This window comes from Euwallacea similis, chromosome 1 (genome assembly GCF_039881205.1).
Source record: "Euwallacea similis isolate ESF13 chromosome 1, ESF131.1, whole genome shotgun sequence".
Taxonomy (NCBI): Eukaryota; Metazoa; Arthropoda; class Insecta; order Coleoptera; family Curculionidae; genus Euwallacea; species Euwallacea similis.
The window spans coordinates 7,637,632-7,662,072 of record NC_089609.1 but is presented as its reverse complement, the minus strand read 5'-3'; the positions used below and the strand labels follow the sequence as shown (position 1 = coordinate 7,662,072).

Genomic DNA, 24,441 nt, shown 5'->3' with positions numbered 1-24,441 from the left:
GCTTGATCTCAATTTTGTTTGCCTAATTGGTTTTTGATTAGACCGCACTGAAATGGTATTCCTTATTTTCATTTTTTTTGCCGTGTAATGACAGGCTAGTTCTCCTCTAACAAAGAAACGCTAAATAACCAATTAAAGGCTGAACATTTCGAATAGTTAGCTGCCTAGATCAAACATCTAGATCACAGACCCTCCACCTCGTAAGTACTCCATTTGATCCTGTACTATAGAGGATTGGGCGCATGTACACAAATTTACATAGTTCTGTGGATGGTGGAAGAAAATCGAAGTTTGTTTTGTCAGCGTTTAAACGTAGTGTGAACGTCCTTCTGTTGTGAAACGCACTGTATGTGTACCTCACGATTAAAGCCGGTTGCTTTCTGGGTTATGTGGTGGCCTCCAATTTTAGTAGTGACATCATTACTTACTAATATTGTTGTTTATCTATTTAGATATTTTTGTTAGAACCGTACCTCTATCCTCGTTTGTTGGTAAATATAACCCGAAAAATACCTGCTGCTCTGTTAGAAAGGAACCATAATTTAGTGAGGACATAAGAAACTTGGTCAGGATGAGTGTTAGCAAGGAACCTTCTGATACTGATGTGAAAAAAACGACTGATTTTAGCATACTAGGAATATTAACTAGTACCCTGAAAAAGGTAAGTTATGAAATAGTTATTTAACGAATAAGTTTATTCATAACAGCGATTAATAATCAAGACTGATTGATGAATGAGCGTAGTTTAGCGTAACGAACGCGTTAATAACATTGACATTATTATTAATTCATCAATATAGCTGTTCCTTTAGATTCGATATTTTTCTCTCGACTGCATCGCGAATAGTTTTAAAAAAAAACACGTTATTTCTACTTTTAATTTAAAAGTCACTCTACTTTAAGTGCAGTTCAATTGGAAATTAAACGTCTCTATATGAAGCGGCACATACTGATCACCTGTCAAGCTGAAGTATTGTAATTGGTCAGACGTAAACCATCATGGCCACATTAAATCAATCGCAACTTACTCAATATCATTCATTACTGGAGTTCATTAAAAAACATGTTAATCTTCACTTAATGGAAAAGTAAATTCTGTGGGCAGGAAAGTATAATTGTAATGCCAGGTTGCATCAAAATTTTCATTTTTTATTTCAAAAAAAGGCAACGTTGATGTTTCATATCCTCCTTTGGATTTTTTTATTTTTCGTGGAAAATAGAATGGAAATGGAAAATGTCTATAAAAATGATCTTATGTAGGCTAATTTTCCATTTTAGTTTCTTTGGAAAAATAATGCAACAGCAGTCTTCAACTCTATTTAAAATTAAGAGACATCAAAACAGACAGCAGTACGTCTTAAGCGAATTCGACCAACCTATTCAGTCGGATTAAACAAACTTGACTACTGACCATTAGACAGATGTTGACTTGTCTTGACTTTGACCGATTGAATAATAGTTCGTAAAAAATAATAGGAATGATTGGAATGAAGTTCTTCATCCGAGTGAATTTAACGAAGTAGCCGAGATTGGAAGATCGAAAACTGACATTACTGAGAATTTTCAGCTGGGTGTAAACGTAGGTTATTTGTTGAAAAATAATCAAAGAGAGTATTGATTGCGAGGGTGTGTATTATCGTCAAACACTATTGCAATCAATATTCAAGGCATATATGACAGTTATCGCTTTTAAACTCAAATTGGTCTTTTGTTTTTTTGGATCATCATCATCAAGTTGTAAGTTTTAACATAACAAATATAAATAAAATGTCGGATCAAATTACTATTTCACGACAAAAACATCCAAAAATGCAGTAATATACAGGGGGTTTAATTTAAAATGAAAAGTTAAATGTGACATTTTTTTTGAGCAGCTATATATGTTAAAAACTATATTCGGCCTATAACTCTACCTCCATTTCATAACTCTTTGAAATTTTGGAATTCTTGTTAGATAAATATATTTGGGATACCCTGTATACTAATGTTTATTGAAAATGTCTATTGTGGAATTTTTCTACAGATATACGGAAGTACTAGCAGTAATAGATTTTTTTATTACTAGTTTAACAATTTCGAATTTAATCGAATACATTGGAAAGATATTTTCTGTGGTACTTGGGTATTCACCTATGTATGTAGGTACAGATAGCTAGATCTCAGTAACGTTAAAATAGCAAGAATGCTGACGTTTTGTGCAGGATCCCTATTATTAGGCTTCCAATAAAATCTATTTTTAATCATTCTTTTATAAATATGTGTACCTGATATAGCTGGAAGTAAAATCCCAAGAAGAGATAGCAAATAAGTACTTACTTATGAACAAAAAGGTGGTCAGCAAGTCTTTGCGCATGTTGTAAATTTGACGCAAAATTATGATTTGTGTTTTTTGCAAATATTTCAAAAAACTGTAAGAAGAAAAGTAAGAGATTGTTAAAATAATTTTCTAAGAGCTCAAAAACTGTCCTCAGATTTTTCTCAGGGCTTCTCATAAGTTGTAACTTGCAGTGTGATGTTATCAATCCTGATGTATTAATCCGACGGATGTTTTTTTCGACAATAAAAATTGTTTGTGCAAGTGTATTTGGGTTTTTTTCATTGAGATGCTTCGCTTTGTGTTGTCATATCTATAGCCCATCTGTGTATGGCCGTCCTTGGGTGTTTAGTTCCTTCATCTTCTTATCTTGATCTTCTATAGTCTTTCCCTACCCAAGCCCCAAAGTGCTGGTTTATGATGTTACAATATACATCATTCCTTCAGCAAACTCGAGTCCAGGCACTCTCCGGTTTTATCCTGTGTAGGTCCATCCTTTTGCCTTCCGTGTTTGTTACCTCTCACTCCCTTTTCCGGGACTGGTTCTCTGAACTCGAAAGAGGAGGCATCCAGGAATTACCACGTGGAGGTGCGGATAGGTCTTTGACTCCCACATAGAAGTATCTAAAAATGCACTCGATTTTCCTGTAAGAACAGCATATACTTCATGTGTTTCCATTCGCACTTCTTGCTACATAATAAACTATGGTAAAAATAGAGTTAAAATTTCTATCGAATTAAAGAAACAATCATTTTTTTCCACAGTGTATTAAGATCTGGCGATCTAACAAGGTAAATTACTTCCAAAACTAGATGTGGATAGTTTTGAGATCTAAACTTGTACCTACTAGATTCAGATTTAAATAATTAAATTTGCAAAACCTTTAATGTGTTGTTAAAACGATTACTTGTTTTTTATAGTTAAAAGCTATTTCGCTACAAAAAGGCTTTCATTTTTAGATTTGTTAAGTGCTACTTTCAGCTTGCAAATGCGTGCGATATAGCCATCTCACGGTCCTCTGGCAAGTAAAATATTCAAATTTTCTTAATTTAAAAGTTTTTTTAAAATAAAAATCATAGATTATTCCAACATCTCATTGTTAGGACTCGTACTTTGCCTGCGGCTGAAAAATGAGGCATTAATAAAGAATACAATAACCAGCGTTATGCTTAATAGATGATTAAAGGTCAATGAAAAAATTTTAATTAAAGGTGTAATTCGGCACTCTTTCCATTAAAATTCTAAATATTTTAAATTTAACTCCATAAAATAAAAGTACCATCTATCATGTATTACGAATTTTCACTGACAATGCTAGTACTAACCTGAACTAACCTGAATTATTTCCAGAAATTTATTTAAGAAAACAAGTTTTTTCACCAAATTTTCTAAAAAGTTCATATTCGAAAACAACTTTCGGGATACTAAATCAATTACGCCTGGTGTTCGCTAAGAAAATTGTACGTTTTTTAGTGTTTTTACTTATTATTTTCGACCAGAATACCTACCGGAATAGTTCCGAAAATTGAGCCGAAAGACAAAATACTTTTTACTGATTGTCAAACGTGAACGCGAAATTTTCATAGAATAATTCTAAACAATTTGCTCATCCTGTATATTTTTCTATCAATTGCAGGTCTCATTTATAGGAGTAGCGTACCTAGCTGGGTATATGCAATGGTCTGTAGCATGGTTAATAGGCCCATTAGTATTTTCAGTCATCCGGGAGCACTGGAAGCAGTCACGTGACCAACGAAGAAATGCAGCCAAATTGGTAGCTCTATCTAGTGAAAAAGAAGTGGTTTTGGCTAGGTTGAATGACCTGCCTGCGTGGGTAGGTTTGATTAGACAGTTTTTGGTTGTTTACCAAGAAATAAGAAAGAAAATCAGTTAATTGAAAAATAAAAAAAATTTAAAAATATAGATTTTTCAATAACATGTCTCAGATACATGATGATATGAAATTAAATTGCAATTATCTTCAATTTCACGTTCTCGAAAATTCTAAATATTCGCGATCAAGTGAAGAGGTGCAGGATAGATTCCATTTTTGAAAATCACTGTTTTGATAATCTATTTATGTCCATTCAATCATTTGATTCTTCCTCGAATTTCGGATAGTGTTAATTTTTGAAACGTTTCTTGAAGAAAAAATAAAGTATTTTAAAATAAGAAATAAAATATTCCGTCTCTATACTTGTTTTAGAAAGCGTTTAGACATGCTGGAATTGAAATTTCTAATATTGTTTCTCAAATATGTTTAAAAATACAAAACTATATTTTAATTATTTAAAAAATACATTTCTTTCAATATATTTAAAAGTGAATTCTACAACGTTTCTATTTTTTAATGTTCCAGAAAGTATAAGCAAAACATGTAAATACCCAGGAAATCTGAGATGGGTTTCACAAAAGGCAACTCTTTTGGGTTTTTCTACTTAATTTCTTCAATTTTGTAACTAACCCGTGTACGATTTTGATTTATTCTTTGTTGGCGGTACCCAATATTCACGTAAAACAGTAAGTGAATTTTTTCGGATTTTCGCAAATATTTAAATCTTCTTTTGGAAATTCCATATAGGGTGTCCCAAAAGTAATGCAACAAAGATCAACGGCAGACTACTGCCATCAAAATATTAAGATTTAGCGTAATTGTTGTATTCTGAATGTTAATATTAACAATGATACAGGGTGTTAAAGTTTAAATATTATTTCATTTCTTCACAGTCTTTTGGCCTATGGGATTGAAATTTTTATACGAGGATTTTCGGACATGGCAAACAAGGTAGTGTAGCTAATAAGGGGCGCCACTTGAAATCTTGGCTAATTAAAAGGGCTCTAATTTTTTTCTACTCAGCTTCAGTAGTCCTATTAATAAAAAATATTATTCTATTTAATATTTTAGATAAAAAAGGTATACCTGTTAGTAGCCTTAAAACTTGACAATTTTCGAGATATTTGTTGGTTTAATGTCTCATGAATGTTCATATGTATTTTTTCTCGAATAGAGCAGAAAGCTTGCGAAGTAATTACCTATAATACAAAACGATTTTTAAATTATCTAAATATACTGACTCATTTGTATTGTATGAACTACTAAAGTTAGTTTTGGACAATTCTTTTTCTATATTCTAATTTATAGAAAGTCATAGCGCACGTACCGTTATTTCATTATGAACATATCAGCGTTTTAAGACGACATATATCTCGAAAACAGTCAAGATTTGATGTTACTAACAGGTATACCTTTTTAATCTAAAATATTAAATAGAATAATATTTTTTATTAATAGGACTATTGGAGGTGCGTAGAAAACAATGAGTGCTCTTTTAATTAGCCAAGACGCTTTCAAGTGGCGCTTCCTATTAGCTACAATAAAACCGACAGCACTAGCTTACTTCCCACATCCCAAAACTTCCGAATACCGATTTTCAGTACCGTAAGTCAAAAGGCTGTGAAGATATGAAATAAAATCAAAAATAAAATTTGAATTTTAACACCCTGTATCTTTGTTAATATTAACTATCGGGATATAACAATTGCGCTGGATCTTAATATTTTTGTGGCGAGAATCTGCCGTTGCTCTTTGTTCCGTTACTTTTGAGATACCCTGTATACAAAGTGATTTAGGACATTAAAACAGCCATTCTTTTGAAATATTTCAATTCAGTTTTGGTTTAACTGCAATTTTAAATGTTGATTTTTACAGGTTTTCTTTCCTGATATTGAAAGAGCAGAATGGCTAAACAGAGTAAGAAAATTTACCGTTAGCGCTAGCAAGTAATTATCTCCCACTAAAAACTAATTTTAGATAATGAAGCAGTTATGGCCCTCGGTAAATCTCTTCGTGAAGCAAATAGTTAGGGACTCCATACAGCCTAAGCTCAAGGAGAGCCTAGAAAAGTTCAAGCTTTCAGGGTTTAAGTTTGAGAGAATAATTTTGGGAACTGTGGTATGTTTTTAGTTTTTGAATTCTTTTTCATGCGTTTCGTGCTAGAATTTGTTTACATTTTCAGCCCTTTAGGATCGGTGGGGTCAAGGTATATGACAAAAACATCGACAGAAATGAAATAGTTATGGATTTGGATATTTTGTAAGGTCTTATAGCGTTGCCTAACAAATGTTTACGTAACCACATTTGGTTTTTAGTTATGCAGGTGACTGCGATATTACATTTTATTTATCCGGTATCAAGGGCGGAATCAAGGACTTCCAGGTAAATATTCTCTAGAGAGAATTAGGTTCTCCTTACTGAATTGTTTATTAACAGCTGCATGGCATGCTACGGGTCGTTATGAAGCCTCTAATAACCTCCCCTCCCTTGGTAGGGGGTTTACAGGTGTTCTTTCTGAACAATCCAGATATCGATTTCGATTTAGTGGGCATTGCGGATGTTCTCGATATACCAGGGTTGAGGTAATTTCCTGTGTATTAGGCATTAAATGTATATTATTAATTATTTTCCTTTCTGATCTCCATTCCATTATAATTTACTCATAAATTTTAGCGATATTTTGAGACGTATTGTGTTGGAAACTGTGGCCAATTTGATGGTACTGCCAAATAAATTCCCTATAAAACTAAGCGAAGAAGTGGAAGCAATTGATTTAAAAACTCCCGAACCCGAGGTAATGACTATCTCAGGTGGTTTCACAATTATTCAAGTTCCCATGTATCTAAATAGGGAGTGTTACGAGTCCATGTAGTGGAGGCCAAGCATTTAATGAAAAAGGATATCGGTATGCTTGGCAAAGGAAAATCGGATCCTTATGCAGTTATAACTGTTGGAGCCCAGAATTTCAAAACCAAAGTTATCGATAATACCGTGGATCCAAAATGGGATTATTGGTGCGAGGTAAACTAATTAATCTGTTATTTGTCATTTATTGCACTAAACCATAATTGAGGCAAACAATATGAGCTTGATGAATAATTTTTACGATGTAGACTTACCTTCAGAATTTTATCGCTATTCATATTGATTTTGGGTAAAAATTCATCGAAAACTGCTTAAAAACTGTTAAACAATGTTTAAGTTTGTTTATTTCTCTTCGAATGCCCATTCGTTTTAGCACGTCTAAAATATTTAGATGAATATTTTTAATTTTTTAATCTTTATTAATTTTCATGCGATAAAATTTTATTTTTTCTTTGCCTATTGTGTTGAGCAAGTTTAATATGGAGAGTTTTCCTAACTCATGACAAAAATGCTCAGTGCCACTGTCTTGTGTGAACATGGAGTCCTGGGTTTTCGTTTTCAAAAAAATAATCACCTATAAATTTTCACTATCATTTTGCATCTAGTTCGGATTAGTTCAGGTCATTTACTTAAGCTGAGCCTAAAAAGTAAAGTATAAATACAATTTGAGGTGTTTCATAGAATGTGAGAGGTACAAGGAAAAGATGGAAAACTACTAATATTTTGGCGTTCTGTATTTCAGAAACGAAAACCTGAAGACCCCATGTTTATACGAGAACATGACCTTACTTCTGATGAATTAGAAAACACTCTTTGTTGACGTTACCAATTAATCTTATTTTAAACATGAAGTGAAATGAACTAAGAGTTACCGAGTCGTTGAAATATTCTCCAAAAGTAAAATTTGAAAGAAATGAAAATTTTGCCCGAGGATCTTTCTTCGAGCCTGCTTGCTTTAGCTATAATAACACCATATCTGTTTACTATTTACCACACACATTAATTCTTATTTGCTAGTGTTAACTGCCAATTTCTGATTTTTCGCTTTGTTTTGCAATTGAACTAGTTCAAAATACTGGAATCTAAAGGACAGCAGCTCTACATCCACGTTTGGGATAAAGATGATACAGGAGACAACGAAAGCCTTGGAAAGTAAGAAATTAAATTACTGAATCGCTGAGTTTTTACTGAGAGTCGCTGGTTTTAATGGGAGCATATGAAAAAGTTGTTTAGAAAACTAAGTGTCTTTGAGCACATTAACGATTAGTTTCTTTTTGCTCACAATAAAATCCAGGACTTAAGATGCCATAAACTCAGTTTTGAAAATTTAAATGAACACTTGTGTGGATATAAAAAGCAGTGCTGGAATAATTAGATGTTAGGTATGATTATAACCAGCCTGTTAAAAAAATTGTATGGCATGAGGGTAGTTCGTTAAGGATGTCTTTTGGTTTGAACCCGAATGTGCTTTCCCAACGTAGTCTACGTAAAGCATTAAACATTGAATGTGTCCCAAATGTATGTCACTTGACATAACGGTAGATCCTTATGTTTCTCATAAATATACGTAGCAGATAATTTTTCTTTTTATTCATTATGTTCTCGCCCTCTTTTATTTTATTCTTTCATTTTCAACACTTACAAAATTGAATTGAATACATTTATTTTTTATTTTTTAATTTCACTTTATTTCTATAAATTTATTTTTAAGATAAGAAAGGTCAGTATAGGAACTCACACATGATGCCAAGCTCCGAAAACGCGAAAGAATTAAAAGATTAAATATATCCCAAAGACATCAGTTACTTAAAATAATAAAATCTGGCCTGGAATTAAATTTTTTGCTATGAGTAAAAACTTTTTCTCACTTTTTACTTAATTTTTCTAATTAGAGTTAATAATTTCAAAGTGAAGAATAGGAGAGGAATTTTCTCGCTATCCGGCGTTTCGTCTTTGAATAACCGTCATAAATTTTTTTCCTTCGATGCGGTTTTGATTTTTGGATAAAAAGTTTTAAAGTTTAAAATATTTAAATGCCACATGCTCCTATTGTTGACATATGTGATACATGATTGAATTCGTTCATTTACATTTTGAGATTTTTGAGTTACATTTTCTAGTATTTCATATTTTTAATGGCGACTGATTTGCCTAAAGTCACTCACTATCTAAAGTAATGACAACGGCGTCGAAATTCAAAAACAAACAGTACTTTGATTTTTAATTGCTGAATTTTTTGTACTAAAATAGTTGGAGGAAGGTGTCCCAGATTTTGAGGTCAATTAGTTGAGAATATGTCAATTTTGTTAAGAATGTAAACGAAGACGGTTTTTTGTGCATACAAGTAACGTACATCTTTGATTTTTTGAGATCCAACACACTCCGTGGCCAGCACTAAGGTAATTAATTCATATTGTTTTACCATTTTTGCACAGGCTTGATGCTTAGTAAAATCATTGGCAAATTACAGTGATATTACATTAACATATTTTTTGTAGCAATAATAATCTGATTTTTCCATTTTTTACCAGGCTACTGTGAGTTCCATTGAAGCTCAATATATTGATTGTTCATGCTTTGATTGGGATCCGAAAGTCCCTGGCCAAGCGAAGGATGATTTTTTGGGAAGGTCTGATATCTGTCGCTTGAAACCGTGTGAAGTGCTTAATGTTTTGCCCATATCTGCAGCCATTTGGAACATATTTATTTAGAAGCTGTCCAGGGTTTTATTAATTACTCTTTTTCTGCAAACAAACAGCTTATAGCTGTTTAACGAACAAGTGTGGTAATAACGCGAATAATAATCGAGACTGTTAATAAACATAAGATTATTAATCACCCATTAATTGACATGTTGATTACAACATTTTTTCGTCAACTGCGTCGCGATACAACACGCAATGTCTAAAAATTGTAGACATTTCTATTTTAAATTTAACAACCGCTTTAGTTGCTTTAAAACGGATTTGGACTTCAATCAGATACCGATCACGTGTCAAGCATCGGCGTTGCAATTGGTCAGATGCAAATACTCGTAGTCTTGGATGCAGTCGGTCTCATCAAACCAATTATACTGCACTCAAAATTATTACTAAATTTAACATATCTCCGGAGCATTAAAAGTTTTATAGACACATTAAAGGTTTAACAATGAAGTTAAAAGTATACATTTAGCACTGGTGATAAAAATAAATACCATTTTTATACATTTTGTAAAGTAACTTTTATTGTTCTGGGGATTTTCTAAGTGATATTTTCAAGGTGTTTGTAGAAAAATGCATTTTAAAGGAGAAGCTTTTTATAATTCTGCTTTTGTGGTAACAAATAGTGGAATTTTTGCTAATTGACTATTCAAAATTCTTATAAAATACCTTTTGCCTTTGTCGTTTAAATGGAAACGAGCTTCTCTAATAGTTTAGGGAGTTTTTTTTAATTTCCAACAGCTTTCGTGCCTACATATACGCACATACATCAAATAATAAAAAATAACCTTTAGTATTCACAGTGGACCGTTATTGAAACCTGTGGACAAATGAAAATCCGATCGATAGAGCACTTGAATACAAGTTTTGAATTCAGACCAGTCTAAAACTGACAAATTTCCAAAATAAAAAGTTTCAAAAACATTGCTACATTCAAATATTAGCATCACCTTAACCTTCTGACTGAATCTGATGAAATTGCAAATCCACTAGATATTCTCTTTTCGCGCAATCCATTGTTCAGAAAAATGTTATTGTTTGTTTTGTATTTAAAATTTCAGTAATACACTTTATATCAGACGTTTGAAGGTTCACCTTAGCTTGAAAAGGGGAAGGAGTGCTAATGACACTAAGCCCTAGTTGCATAATTTCTCTACAGAATCTAAGCTAAAGTGAATCTTATGTTTAGCTTAGATCTCTCATTTTAATCATTTAAAATTAATTTAAACTTTCAGTTTAAATAAAACTAAATAAAGAGATCGGGTAGATTTTCACTTATGTACAAAAAATACAAGTTGAATTAATTTAAATTATTGTTTTTAATATTAAACAATGAAGGTTTAATTTACTAATCATTAGTTGGGATTCCCATCAATGGGAACTATTAATTAGCCATTAAAGTTTTTTGTCTTAACTATATTTGCCTCAGATAAATCTGCCAACACAATTTTTTGATAGCAGATTTACTTTAGTGCCCTTCGAAAGTGCGTTCCCCTTCTAACTTTCAAGGGAATTGACATATCGATTTGATATATGGAGGTATGTTATAAGACATAAGATACACAGGCATAAGAGGGTTTTGACATAAGATTAACAGCTGTAGGTTTCAAAATGGTGACTCAAAATTTAGAGCAACTGATGCATATGACCCAAAATATTTTAGGGCCATTTGCACCAGTTCTCCTTATACGAAAGTTAAAATGATATTACTGCAATCAAAATATTAGTTGTCAAATTTGTCAGGCAAAAATATATTTTAGATGAGAAATCTTAAGATTCACTTAAATTTAAAGAGTGGCGTAAATAGGGATTAAATCTAGTCTTTACACACTACAATTTTTTGGCGAATAACCACGGGTAACTTCACTAATACGCGTATGCAACCATGCGAATCAGTTTCTTTAACAACCACTTGTGCTTTACGTTCTCAATTTTCCTAGATATCCTCATTTCATGCTCAAACACATAATGGTTATTTCATTATAACTGCTCTTTGTATTTATTTATTTTTATACTAATAATATGAATTTTTTGTAAGCAAAATCCATTGTAATATTATCGCTTTTTGTGTTGCCGCAGTTTTACTTCGACTCTGTGAAGAGCTCAATTGAAGCGGCCTTGCTGGATCTACGTGTATTTGATAAAGATAAGGTTCACAAGGATGAAGCGTTGGGAAGGTACTTGGACATGAAACGATTAGGTAGTTGCATATAGAGCACCTCTAGCAGTATCATGTAGGACAGTAGCTGGAGAAACCACGTAGCTCATGACTTACTTTTATCACAAGTTCTGTCCAGTATTTCCACGACTAAGTGTACATATAAAGTAAAAAGGGGCTACTTCATAGAACTTTTAAAAAGTTTTCTTCTATCAGTAACACAATAAAATATAAATATATGGGGTGTCCAAAAAGCATGCGATCGGTCAAGAGTTCTCAAAAAAGTTTGGCATTCCTAAATTGTGTGTGTATTTTTTTAATGGTAATTCCTCGATATAATTAATGTCTTATGTTTGATTTCCGATTCCGGGTAATTCCTATCGGATATGTTCTATACATGCCTTCAACAGTTTTTCGAAGAATTTATGTGCAATTTTCCGTTTTATGCAGTTTAATGGGCGAAAATAATTTTCAAATTGTTCAATATATAGCGAAAGATTTTCTACTTTTCGTTTTATCAGTTTTTAAAAATTTACTGCAATATGGAAAAAAATCTTTGTTGAAAATTTAATTTTTTTTTCAAAAGTACGTTGTTTAATAGAGGTTAAACTGATATAAGGAAATGCACACTGCTATTCTCTATCTGAAATAGTCTGAAAAGCCTATCTAACCCCCTACACTGTGAAAAGAGGGAAAAAATGTTTAGCTATAAAAGTAGTAGACTAGAAAAGTGTGCAGAAAAAACAGAGCACCGTAGTTCATGTAGCCTCTTTTTACTTTTTACGGTTATTGCAAAAATATCCTCATGATTTATCAGTATTTTTTTGTAAGCTCCTCATCCTAAAAACCAGTCAGCGACCCGAACTCAATTCAGCCTAAGACTTTTGTATCCAACGCACTAAAGTCATTTCCATTTTGCATCTACAACATGAATTATCAATGCAATACAGTACGTTTGTTCCATGCCTACTTTATTACATTTTGCCTGTACTAACTGAAATGATTGATTTGGATTGATTGAATTGATTGAACTGAATGATTACCGCAAAAGATTTAATCAACAGCTTGCTTGTTTTTTTTTCTAGAGCTACAGTTGAAATATCAAACATTGTCGCCAAAGGAACGGAAAATACTGTAAGTTACCTAAATTGCTTACGTTGAAATCTCTAATACTTTAACGTCTTACCTTCACAGTGGGTGGTATTGGAACAAGCGAAACATGGCATGATTCATCTGAGATTTACGTGGCTCTCCTTAAGTAAAGATTACAACGATTTGAAATCTGTAAGTCTTGTCTATTCGCCGCAGCTTTTCATTTTTTACTTAACTACCAATTTTACATGTAGATTTTAGCCGAAACCCAGTTGCTCCAGGTCTCCACACTAAGCACGGGCTTATTTACAGTTTTCGTGGATTCCGCCAAGAATCTTCCTGTAAGTCAGCGATTCCACACATCCATGAACATATTGCCATATAGATATCATATCTTTAGCAAGCAAGGATGTCTACTAAGCCGGATCCATATGCCACCTTACGTGTTGGAGGTACCACCCAAGAAACTGCCCATATAATGAGGACAATTCATCCGGTTTGGGAGCATGGCTTTACGTTTTTGGTAGCTAATCCAGAAAACGATTCCTTTTATTTGAATGTCATAGACAAGAAGACCAATTCAGATATTGGACATTTTACCTTCAAAATAAAAAGTTTGGCAGATAAGCCAGATTTGCAGGTCATCAAGCAGCCATTCTCTTTGTCCAAGTCTGGGCCGGAGAGTAAAATTGTGTTGTCAATGCATTTGAAGGTATGTCTAGAAATAGATTTATTGGATGTATACAAGATGAGAACTTACTGTCATTGAAATCTTCTACACAAACAAGGCTACAATGGTGTTAAGAGAACGTCAATTATTGCTAAAAAAATTACATACGGTGTTTTCCAAAAAGTATGGAAAAGCTAAATAATCTAACTAACCACTGAAAATATGTCGATGAAATTTAACAAATAGTGGCAAAAAATTATTCCTCTTTCGCTAGTAGTATCGGCGGCGTTGGCAAAAGTTGTGTTGATTTTGGGTTCCCATACATTTGGAACACTTTGTATATGATATTCCACTATCTTTTAACATGAGGCAAGTTCCAGTCAGAACGACCATCTGGTATTTTCGAAAATGTATTGTGAAAGGTCAGTAGCCTGAATTTTTCAAATATTTTTTTCCCGTAGATTCTTAAACGAATACAAGAAGAACAGCCTCAAAGTAATCAACCAGCGCCACTTGAAAGGACGGAATCCACTATTTCTACAGCTTCAACAGGTATTGCATTGGGTATTCCATTGACAGAGGTTATAAGCTATATTATAGCCTATGGCCTTTGTCCGAATAATTCACTCTCGTCTTGTAAATTAAATATTGGTATGCAAAATAAACTGGTCCAGTTTCTACATACATGTGGGATGGTCCGATCTGGTTCTCAACGCCTCATATCTCAAAAACTATAAATTATAGAAGTTCGAAGTAAAAAAATTTATCAATGAACATGGCTAAGAATCGTAAGAAATGTAGTTCTACTCGAACCTAGTAATATTATACGAATTTTGAAAGACAACCCTTGCACCTGAGGCAATTTTTGGATACAAACTTAATACTGGAGCAATTTTTGTCACATTAAATTTGTCTCTAGAATTTGCCAGTTTTGAGGAAATAAATACGTTTTTAAGGATTTTTACAATTGAAGTCATTCATGTTAAAATAAAATGATTTACATTTTTGTGTCTTAGTCACACACTCAGTGGTGGCATTTAAAAAAATATATATTTTAATAATAAATTTTTGCGCGGTAAAAGGTTTACATGCACGCTACTGACAATTACCTCATTGTCGACAAACACTTTTGACATGCCACCTTATTTTGCGTGCGGTAAAACTTTACTGTTTACAAAACTATTCCATACATTTTCGACGCACTTGTAATATTGAGGCCGGAATGTGATGGTATGTGGCTGTATGGTCTAACGTTATAACTTCTTTTTTCTCACGAGGTGAAATTTCACAAGACACCCGGCTGGATCTTCTGGCGGCCGGGTACTGTGGGATTCACCTTAGACAGTCTCTCCTCCACGGCGTCCGGCCTTAGATTGGCCCAATGCGTCGTAGGGGAGAGTTGCTATCGCCGTAGGTGAATGTGCACCGACCAATATAAATTCATCTATATTTATCCGGCTGATATGGGTATTTTTTAGATTCAAATCAGGTTCTTTTTAAACCTTCAGATGGGCTACCTTCAGTTTCAAAGCAAACAGAATCAAGTGGTATTGAGGAATTAATTGAAGATTCTACGGTTTCATCTTTAAATTCAGCTCCTGAAGTAAATGCAGGAGAACAATTAATACACAGAAATCCTAGTGTAACAACGTAAGGAGCATAGGTCTATTTCCTGTAATGGTTTTGTTTGATTTCTGACTTAATTGCAGATCCGCTGGGGAAGCTGGCTTAGGAAGAATTCAGTTGACTTTGAGGTACAGCGTGCAGAGACAGAGGCTAATTATAGTTGTACATAAAATTGCGTAAGCATCCTAGCAGATTAACTTTATTTTGCAATGTTTGCTGAGGTTTTCTTTCAGAAACATACCTCTTAAAGATCCGTCTAATATACCAGACCCTTACGTGAAGCTGTATTTGCTGCCAGAAAGAGCAAAAGACAGTAAAAGGAAAACACAAGTTAGTCTTCCCATAACATTAACTATTTAAAGTAAACGAACTATATTTTCAGGTGATTAAAGATAACTGCAATCCAGTCTTCGATGAAACGTTTGAATACGTGATAAACCAAGCAGAGTTGGTGGGGAAGCGCCTAGAAGTTACTGTTTGCTCTCAAAAACAACTATTCACCAATAATAGCTTGGGACAGGTAAGTCAGTTTATCTGTCTCTATTAAAGCGTCCATGTCCCGCTGTCGTCCAGTCAGGGTTGAAACTCCGAACATGCTTACCCTGTTCCTACTTATTGCATAATGACTGAAAAATTAAATACTAGAATTATAGTCTGTGTGCCCCGATATCCATCACAGGCACGCCTTTTCTAAAAAATAATTTTTCATATATTTTCTTCTTTTCTGTAAGTTTATTTCCAAAAAACCTTTTTTTTTCAAGGTAATCCTTGATCTTAGCCAACTAAATTTAACCCAACCATACAATGCCTGGCTGGATTTGGAGCCCCAGGAATAAATTCAAAAAGTGTGTGATTTATATGCGTTGCCTTTACAGTAATTGTTAAAAGAATATCTTACACAACCATTTTACTGAATACATGACAATACTACTTCTAATATAGTTTTGAATGATAAAAGGTATTTTATTAAGTTTCGGAAGACATATAAGACTAAAGAGCTTAATTTGTTCTTCTGATGGTTTTCTATTATTGTACTTCTACTAGACTGTATTATTATGTTACGCTTTAAATTTTTCTAATTAACTCCCTACTTTAATCGTTTTCGATGTTATTTGTCCTTCTTTGTATAATTTGTTTTTATATTTTTTTACTCCACAAAGTACAATTTGTATTGTTCCAATTTTTTTTTTGCTTTCACTAACATTATATTATTATTGTCATACTATTATGAATCAAAGGAAATATATATATTTTGTTGTCAATTGTAGTGTTTTTGTTGCATCAAGAGAGTTGTGACTACAGGTGAGGCTTCTTGCATAGATGTTAAATAGCAGCTGTTTAACGCCGTTAAATATTATAAAATTATTTAATGAAAAAAAAAACAATTATTATTGTTCAGGATTTTCTAAACAGGTAATGGCATGACCAAAGTTTCTATGTCCACTGATATGATGTGCAGTTTCTTAATACAAGAATACAATCTTCTGTGCTAATTGCTGGAATTTTCTGAAATGACTGCAAATATTTTGAGTTATTCGATTTAAAATATTTTCATCAAGAAATCATTTGAGAAAAACACCTTAAAGTTAAACTTAAATGAAAGATATCTGCATAAAGAACCCCGCGTCATTGAAATCCTCACTCTTTTAGAATGAGGATTAGAGTGAGTTGTAAAGTGAAATCTTTTAATTGTTATTATCCGTTTACCTTATTTCCTACAACAGAAGTTTTTGCTTTTTTCTTCGGTAATGAAAATAATTTCTGCATGTACGTTTTTTTTCTAAAATATTTCTCTCTGCCTTGTGACATCCTTATCTTTGTGATATCTTTTTATGTACGGCCGTCCTTGGGTGTTTGGCCTTTTCATCTTTTTTTTACCTTCTAAGGCTTTTCCTCCCCTACTAAGCTACTTCTTCTCCTTTCACCTAAAGCAATGCTAGACGACGATTCTGGACAAAAAAAGGGTGAAGAGAGGAAAAGAGGTATTTTTTTAGTGGGTATTGCACAAGGTGCCGCTGAGTCCCACATACCTAGGTCACACTACATTAGACCATCACGACCTGGGATGCGTAAACTCATTATTTCCGAACCTCTATAAATAAAAAAAAAACTACTCCTCCTCTTACAGTCCTAAAAAGCTGGTTTATGATGGTGCAATAGGTCATTCCTTCAGCATACCTGTGTCCAAGCATTACCCGGTTTTACCCATTGTAGATTCATCTTTCGGTCTTCTTCGTCTGTTATTTTTCTCTCTCTCAGCCAGAGTTGGTTTCTCGGAGTCGAGAGAGTAAGCATCCATGGGTCACTACGTAGAGGTGCGGATAGGTCTTTGACCCCCATACTTTAGGATCTAACTACAGCTCAGCCAGAAAACTAGAATTTGATTTTTTTCTACGTTTTGTGCACAATGTGAGTTCTACTCCCAATTTTAGAATCTTTTTTTTTAACGTGAATTATCTCCGAAGAATTGTCAGAACTTCGAAACATTCTGTCGTTGATAGTTCTGAGCAGCATGAATAATTATGTTCAAGCAATCCATACAAAAAAGTATTCTCGTTGTAGGACACTGTAGTGGTAATTAAATCAATTTTTCAATTGGAAGTTATCGTGGTGGAAACGATTATACGGAAACTTGAGTGAATACATGGCAAATCGTTACAGCCAACGAGGTATGAAACATATCAAAATCGGGTGTATAAGTTTGGAAAGCGCGGGATTTAAGCATAGAGTGATTCACTACTAGATTTTCAAGGGTGCAGAACAGCATAGACAAAGAAGTCAAGGTTGGACGGACATAGCAAGAAAAGAGAAGTGAAAGTCCTTACTCCATGGAAGATGCAACGGGTAAGTAAGGAAATATGTCTTTATGGGCGAGATGAAGAGTTTTTGACAATAGTTTTGCCTGCAGCGGGCAAGATCACATCTTTGAATTTACGTTAAATTAGCAGAATTTTTCCTAAAACTGTGATGCAACAGTTGATTGCCCGGCAGGCCTCTCGCTTTCTCCTATCCAGCTAAAAATTCCTAATTTATGGCTGATCTATAACTGTAACCAATTTGTGACAAAATATTTGAACATGATCCCTTGTTGATTTACAACCAGAAGTAAGTCGTCTATACTATGACTGCGTGTGAAATTTATGTTCTGCAAAATGAGTGTGCTTGCTGATAAGATGAAATGAAGATAACACGATGAGATGCTATAATGGAAAATACCGTGCCATTCATTACCATCAAGTTAGAGGTAATGACAAAAAGTGAAAATGCCATTAAGTTGCAAGTGTTTGGAGAAACTTTCAATTTGTTGTCCGTGTAAGCTTAATGTTCTGGGCTATGTTTCGGGATGGCTAGGAATTGTAAGTATTCATTATTGCAACAATGTTATATTCTATCCTACAGGGCATCGATTTACTTCCCGTTTGTTATGAAGGAATTGATACACAGAGTCGTCCACTAAAAACTTGACCCCACCATAAATTTTGAAAAATAAAGACTTTTCGGAAAATTCCCAAAATACAAAAGCAGTTTTTGAGGGGGACAAATTTTTATATAAAATTCAACCCCCAAACTTAACCCTTATGTGCATCACAACAATCTTCTCAAAAATTTCAAAGGCCAAGAGGGGTCGTGTGACACCTTAAATTAAAGAAAGATCTTGCAAAACTACATTCAGTAGTGTAATATGATTCAAAGTTTATTGATTAGCATTTGAACAAAAAGCAGCTAAAAACGTAAAAAATGCAATACAAACTCAGTTAAATAGTACATAAACAAAGAAAAACACTTGTTTGTTGATGGGAGATTGATTTGTTTTCGATTTTGTGCTTACAAATAGTCTTTGGTTATTTTCATTTATTTATTTATTTTTTTAACCAAAGACTATTTGTGAACAGAAAATAGAAAACAAACAAATTCCCTATCAACAAACAAGTGTTTTTTCTTTGTTTACATATTATTTAACTGTGTTACCCTGTTGAATGTAGTTTTGAAAGACCTTTAATTTAAGGTGTCACACGATCCCTCGTGCGATTTAAAATTTTTGCAAGGGTTGCATAAGGGCAAAGTTTGGGTTTTATATAAAAATTCTTTAAAAACTATTTTGACGTATTTTGGTAATTTCTCGAAAAGTCCTTATTTTTCAAGATTAAGGGGGGATCAAGTTTTCATTGGATGACCCTGTAATAATTTTTCTGTTCTAGATATGGAGAATAATTCTACTAGTTTTTATTTCGACTACATTGTCCAATATCACCAGCTACGATCCTAGTATATATTCTATATTTTTAGCCACCTGTGTAGCATACGTTTCTGTATCGTTTGTGATAAACTGTGTTTTTATTTACGGAATATTCAAAGTATGTAACAATAACGGGTGTATCAATAAATTCCTACTCAAGAGTGTTTTGTAAAAAAATGAATTTATTGCGTTCACGTCGACTTTCGACTTTAAATTCGACACTGTCTATAGCGCATGTCAGCTTTTAATAATGAGTTAAGTTGCAGCATACAAGTAGTGTCTGAAAATTTTTCCATAGCACTCTTGAATATCAATTTTTTGAAAGTTTGTGTAATAATAATTAAAAGAGTTTAAACTCATAGGGTATGAAAACTGAAATTTATTTTTAGAAGAAGAGATATTTCTTAATACCATATATCACTATAGTTGTCCTGGAAATGATTGTTGGGGTGATGACCTTGTCTGGAATAATAATGATCCTCTTTTCCATAGGGGCGATCGCGATGGCAATATACTTTATTATTATAGCGATATTAATTATAGGTGAGTTGAGAGGAAAAAGTTTCGAAAAAGTTATGGAATTTTCCGAAACATAATAAATTATGGTGAAAGTAGGGTCAAAATCTAATGGAATTAGAGAAACCATCCTATTTTTACCTAAAATTTAATGTGCCTGAAAATCCAAATGGAAACACATCAAACATATTATGCAATTCTCACGGGAAAAGCACTTTTTTTTTAAGGAAAAATTATATGCATTCTGAGATATAGGACGTTCTAACAATGTATTATGTATTTGTGTATTGTTAGCCGTAGAATTTATAAATACTGTTAAAACGATGATTCGATATAATGCAAGAAAGCTACGTTGCAAAATTTCAATTTCTGTAATTAAATACCCTGTATATTGTTATTTTATTAGATGCATGTCTTCTTGGCAATTTCAAAAATATAAGATCTCTTGATTTTAAATTGAGTTCATTCAATAGAATTATCGTTCATTTAATCAGATATTACATATCCGTGAGAATAGTTTGTAAGACGAACAAGGCACCTTATTTTTGAAAAATATCAATAAAACCGTAAATTTCGAATAAACATGGAAAAAATCCACAATTTCAATAAAATTTCAAATGTCGACAAAGTGTGAAAATAAACTAAAATTTCTGCAATTTCAATAAAATACCAAACTACTACATATATGTATATTTATATCTATAGTGGTCGTTTGAAAACAATACACGTACATGTCTAAACAACTAAAAGAATTAATGAAAAAACGTTATTACATAAAAAAACTTATTTTCAAGGGGGAAACATTTTACGTTAATTGGGACTCTCCTATATGCAACCTCTTAAACGGGAGGAGACCCAGAACCTTAAATGGAAAAGGGATACCTTAAATCGAGGGACACCTTATTTTGAGGACAATTTAATATACTTTATAATCTCCGAGTGTCCAGTATTTGCTGTCAATACAATGAAAATGGCCGCTTCCCAAAAATGTGCAAATTGAGTTATTTATGTACAGTTATTTTACCTGTTTCACTTTACTACAGTAAATTAAATGGTACCTTCTTTATCTTATTTCTGTAAAATATAAATTTGTAAAATAACTTAAAGTAAATAACTCAATTTGCGCATCTTTGGGAAGCCGCCATCTTGATTGCGTTGACAGCTGACACTTGAAACTCAGGGGTTATGATTTATATCAAATTACCTTCAAAATAAGGTGTCACTCAATACCCTTCTCCATTTAATATTTTAGGAATGAACACCCGTCCGCTTAAGAGGTTGCAGATAGGGGAGTCCGAATCAACCTAAAATATTTCGCTCTAAAAAATAAGTTTTACACGTCCGAGCGTTTTTTCATAAATTCTCTTAGCTGTTAAGAACCGCACGTGTTTCGTTTTCAAATACTCACCCTGTATATGAATTAACAATATATTTTAAAAAATATTAAATGTATACACATTCATAATATATCTTTGACTGAAGGATTCGCCATTAACTTTGGTAATCCAATCTTAAGAAACTCAGTATAGGGTGATGCAGCAGCTTCTATCTAAATGGTACTTTACAGGAATGGCAAATTTTATTCTCTTGATATAACGTTAGCATATTCTGCTTATTTGATATAAATGCATAAACTCCTGACAACTCATAACTTCGATGTATAGTAAGAAAATATTACTGGAAGGTTTTACGCAGCGATGTTTTGTTGCACCTCTATAGGTCCTTCAAATTTCAAGCCGAATTTCCAATTGACTTCAACGTTCGCAAAAAGGCTATTTTAGTGAATTAAAATGTAAACTACTGAAATTTCTGTATATTTTAGGCATACACTTTACATTGTGGCTTTACAACATCTTATTATACAAAGAGTTCCAATATCAATCGTCACTCAAGAAACGAAATGGACGTCCTATTTAAATTACCGGGATGGCAAATTTGCAACATACATAATCGTGAGCTGTCTGTTAAATTAGAATAAATGCAAATGTTCGAGATCTTGGAAATTAAATGTAATTGACAATAAACAAATTGTGCTTTCTGAGCTTTTCATTGCGTTTGATAAATTTGGAACCCGGTTAAACAGTATTTAGCTTTTATGTTCCATAAGTGCATTTTTTGCGTTGAAATGGGGATTATAGAGGTTCATGGATGCTACTACGATGTGGAGCAATGAAAAAGGTTTCCCTAAAGTAATTTTTCTTTGATTTACAAAAAAGTGATCTTTTAATGATAAAAGTCAAGCAGAAAAATACCACATTTAATTTGTATGCTGTACTGTAACGCTTTTATTACCTAGGCTTAATGCCTGGGCATACACTAAAATGGGTCATACCTATCTTTAGCAGTTTTCAAAATATTAATGAATGTCCTTATTTTTTTGCTCAAAATAAGGCTCTGATAAAACTTTTATCACAACGCGATTTAAATTCACAAAAATCAGGATTAATGGTTGTTTAAAGTGCATTTGCTTAAATCGAACACCCTGTATATTAGCAAATGCGCTGGAAAACAATTAAAATTCCTTTAAAATTATGTATCATATTCTCATACCTAAAAAAACGCATAATTTTCCCAGTTAACACTACCCGAGAATAATATTCATCCTTTACTAAGGGCTCGGAGAGGCATTAAATAATGTAATAATAAGAATACTAACGACACAATTTGGTTTAAAACTTAAATTGTTCAATTTTTTCTTTCAAAACCATTGTTTCTGGGACACTCTATAGTAGTCGATTTTCAATTTTTTTAAATTTCGGTTTCTAGATTTATTTTTTCACAAATTACTCCTGAATTTTTTGATAAAATTGACATTGGAAAATTAAATTCATTCACATTATAAGCTCCTAAGAATCTTTCCGTATGGGAATACATGCGGGGTATGCTAATTTCTCCGTTCTATTCATTTAATGCTAAGGAGAATTGAGTTAGTCCTCGTTCGGCTCCTAATACACGTGACTCGTCGGCTTACGTAAAAACAGATAAGAGGATTTTTGTATCTCGGTAAAACGCAGGTGGCGTACCTACCAGTTACCTCACTGCGACCTCTAACAACAAATAACGAAAGGTCTTTGTAATTTTTTTTGTGGCGACATCTTGACATGAATGACTAAAACTAAAATTCAGCGCAAAAAACCTATATGCTGCAAGACCAGCAACTTGCTCGTCTAGCGGTTCATAGAGGTCGCCACAAGCGAAAATTTAAATAAAAAATGCAAGACAAATTCCGATTTCCTCATTACATGAGAAGATATACAGAAAAACAAGAAAATATAAGATATTGATATTTGTAGCACGTAAATTCATTAAACTATATTTGTTAGGATTGGGCAAATATTGTTAAAGAAAAAAAAGCAGTAGTGAAAGTATATCTTTTTATATTTAAAACCAGCCTATTGGTAAAATCAGTTATCTTTGATTGAATTATAATTTTTGTAACAAACTACGGTTATCTTCGAATGTACATTACGTAATTAAAGTTTGTAGATTAAAATCTGAAACAATCTGTATATGAATGAAATAAAATTACATTGTAACGATTAATGCGCTTATTTGAAAAATAATAAACAATAAGAAATGATTTTGAGAAATGTATAAAACATCCTCATAGGGCTTTTGTTAATTGTTAAGACAAATTCAAATAAATATTATTTATTAACATCCTGTCTATAGGGTGTTTCCTAAATATTAGGCAAAAATTTAGAGGGCTATTTTCTAAGTAATTTTAAGAATTTTTTATCCTTAGATAATATTTGAAAAAATACTTTGTTTCCTAGATAAAAGGTGATAAATGTTTTCCATGAAATTTATTAAAAGCTACAATAATTGTTTAAAATAACTGCCACCAGCTTAGATGAATGCTTCTAATCTTCTCCTCAGTGACAGCCGAACTCTTTCAAAAATACCAGGATTATTTTTATTTAATTGAACCCATCAAATATGCGATTTTTCAAATCTTCCAGATTTCCCACTGGATAAGCGTAAACAAAGGATTTTAAATGACCCCATAGGAAATATTCCAGAGGGTTCAAGTTAGAGACCTAGATGGTTATAAGTGAGGTCTACCACTACCAATCTAGCGATCTCCATACTTTTCCATTAAAAATTTGTGAGCACTCCTACTTAAATGCGTTGGTGCTCCATCGTGCATAAACCATATTGCATGTCTGGTTACCAATGGTACATTTTTAAGGAATTCAGGAAGCGATTATTCCAAAAAATTACGATTTACTAGTGTTGTTTTCAAAAGTCACACTATCTTGCTACATTTATTTTAAATATTTTAACAAAAAAGATAAAATTTAGCCAATAAATATTTATGACGTTGTATCTAGGGGACAAAGCATTTTTTCTAAAATCGTCAAAGGACAAAAATTTTTTTAAATTACTCAGAGAATAGCCCCCTAAATTTTTGCTCAACATTCAG

The 24,441-nt window shown here is 32.9% G+C and overlaps 2 protein-coding genes across 5 annotated transcripts; both read left to right on the top strand.

Moving 5' to 3' along the window:
• Positions 1-255: 255 nt before the first annotated feature.
• Positions 256-16,424, top strand: Esyt2 (extended synaptotagmin-like protein 2). 4 transcript variants are annotated; one of them, XM_066388839.1, is made up of 21 exons: positions 264-411; positions 466-661; positions 3,952-4,149; positions 6,025-6,066; positions 6,127-6,267; positions 6,332-6,408; positions 6,465-6,531; positions 6,586-6,731; positions 6,823-6,943; positions 7,000-7,170; positions 9,546-9,643; positions 12,960-13,008; positions 13,069-13,158; positions 13,221-13,307; positions 13,367-13,678; positions 14,098-14,188; positions 15,115-15,286; positions 15,346-15,438; positions 15,496-15,592; positions 15,645-15,782; positions 16,024-16,421. In XM_066388839.1, the coding sequence occupies exons 2-21, from the start codon at positions 572-574 to the stop codon at positions 16,096-16,098; spliced, it is 2,355 nt and encodes a 784-aa protein (XP_066244936.1). In that variant the 5' UTR covers positions 264-411; positions 466-571; the 3' UTR covers positions 16,099-16,421. The 4 variants fall into 4 exon arrangements, with proteins under 4 accessions (XP_066244953.1, XP_066244926.1, XP_066244936.1 ...); XM_066388856.1 differs by having other exon boundaries at positions 256-661; positions 15,145-15,286; positions 16,024-16,424; XM_066388829.1 differs by having other exon boundaries at positions 259-661.
• A 2,011-nt stretch (positions 16,425-18,435) lies between these two features.
• On the top strand, positions 18,436-21,989 carry LOC136409856 (uncharacterized). Its single transcript, XM_066391672.1, has 4 exons — positions 18,436-18,618; positions 19,462-19,617; positions 19,889-20,042; positions 21,838-21,989. Exons 1-4 carry the CDS (start codon positions 18,526-18,528, stop codon positions 21,930-21,932), a joined length of 498 nt encoding a protein of 165 aa, XP_066247769.1. The 5' UTR covers positions 18,436-18,525; the 3' UTR covers positions 21,933-21,989.
• Positions 21,990-24,441: the final 2,452 nt, after the last annotated feature.

Coding starts and splice junctions, on each gene's coding strand:
- Esyt2 (XM_066388829.1), top strand. CDS start 572: ATGAGTGTTAGCAAGGAACCTTCTGATACTGATGTGAAAAAAACGACT. Junction 6,944..6,999: donor TAAAAACTCCCGAACCCGAG/GTAATGACTATC, acceptor GTATCTAAATAG/GGAGTGTTACGAGTCCATGT. Junction 13,679..14,097: donor TGTTGTCAATGCATTTGAAG/GTATGTCTAGAA, acceptor TTTTTCCCGTAG/ATTCTTAAACGAATACAAGA.
- LOC136409856 (XM_066391672.1), top strand. CDS start 18,526: ATGCCATTAAGTTGCAAGTGTTTGGAGAAACTTTCAATTTGTTGTCCG. Junction 18,619..19,461: donor TTTCGGGATGGCTAGGAATT/GTAAGTATTCAT, acceptor TTTCTGTTCTAG/ATATGGAGAATAATTCTACT. Junction 19,618..19,888: donor TTATTTACGGAATATTCAAA/GTATGTAACAAT, acceptor ATTTATTTTTAG/AAGAAGAGATATTTCTTAAT.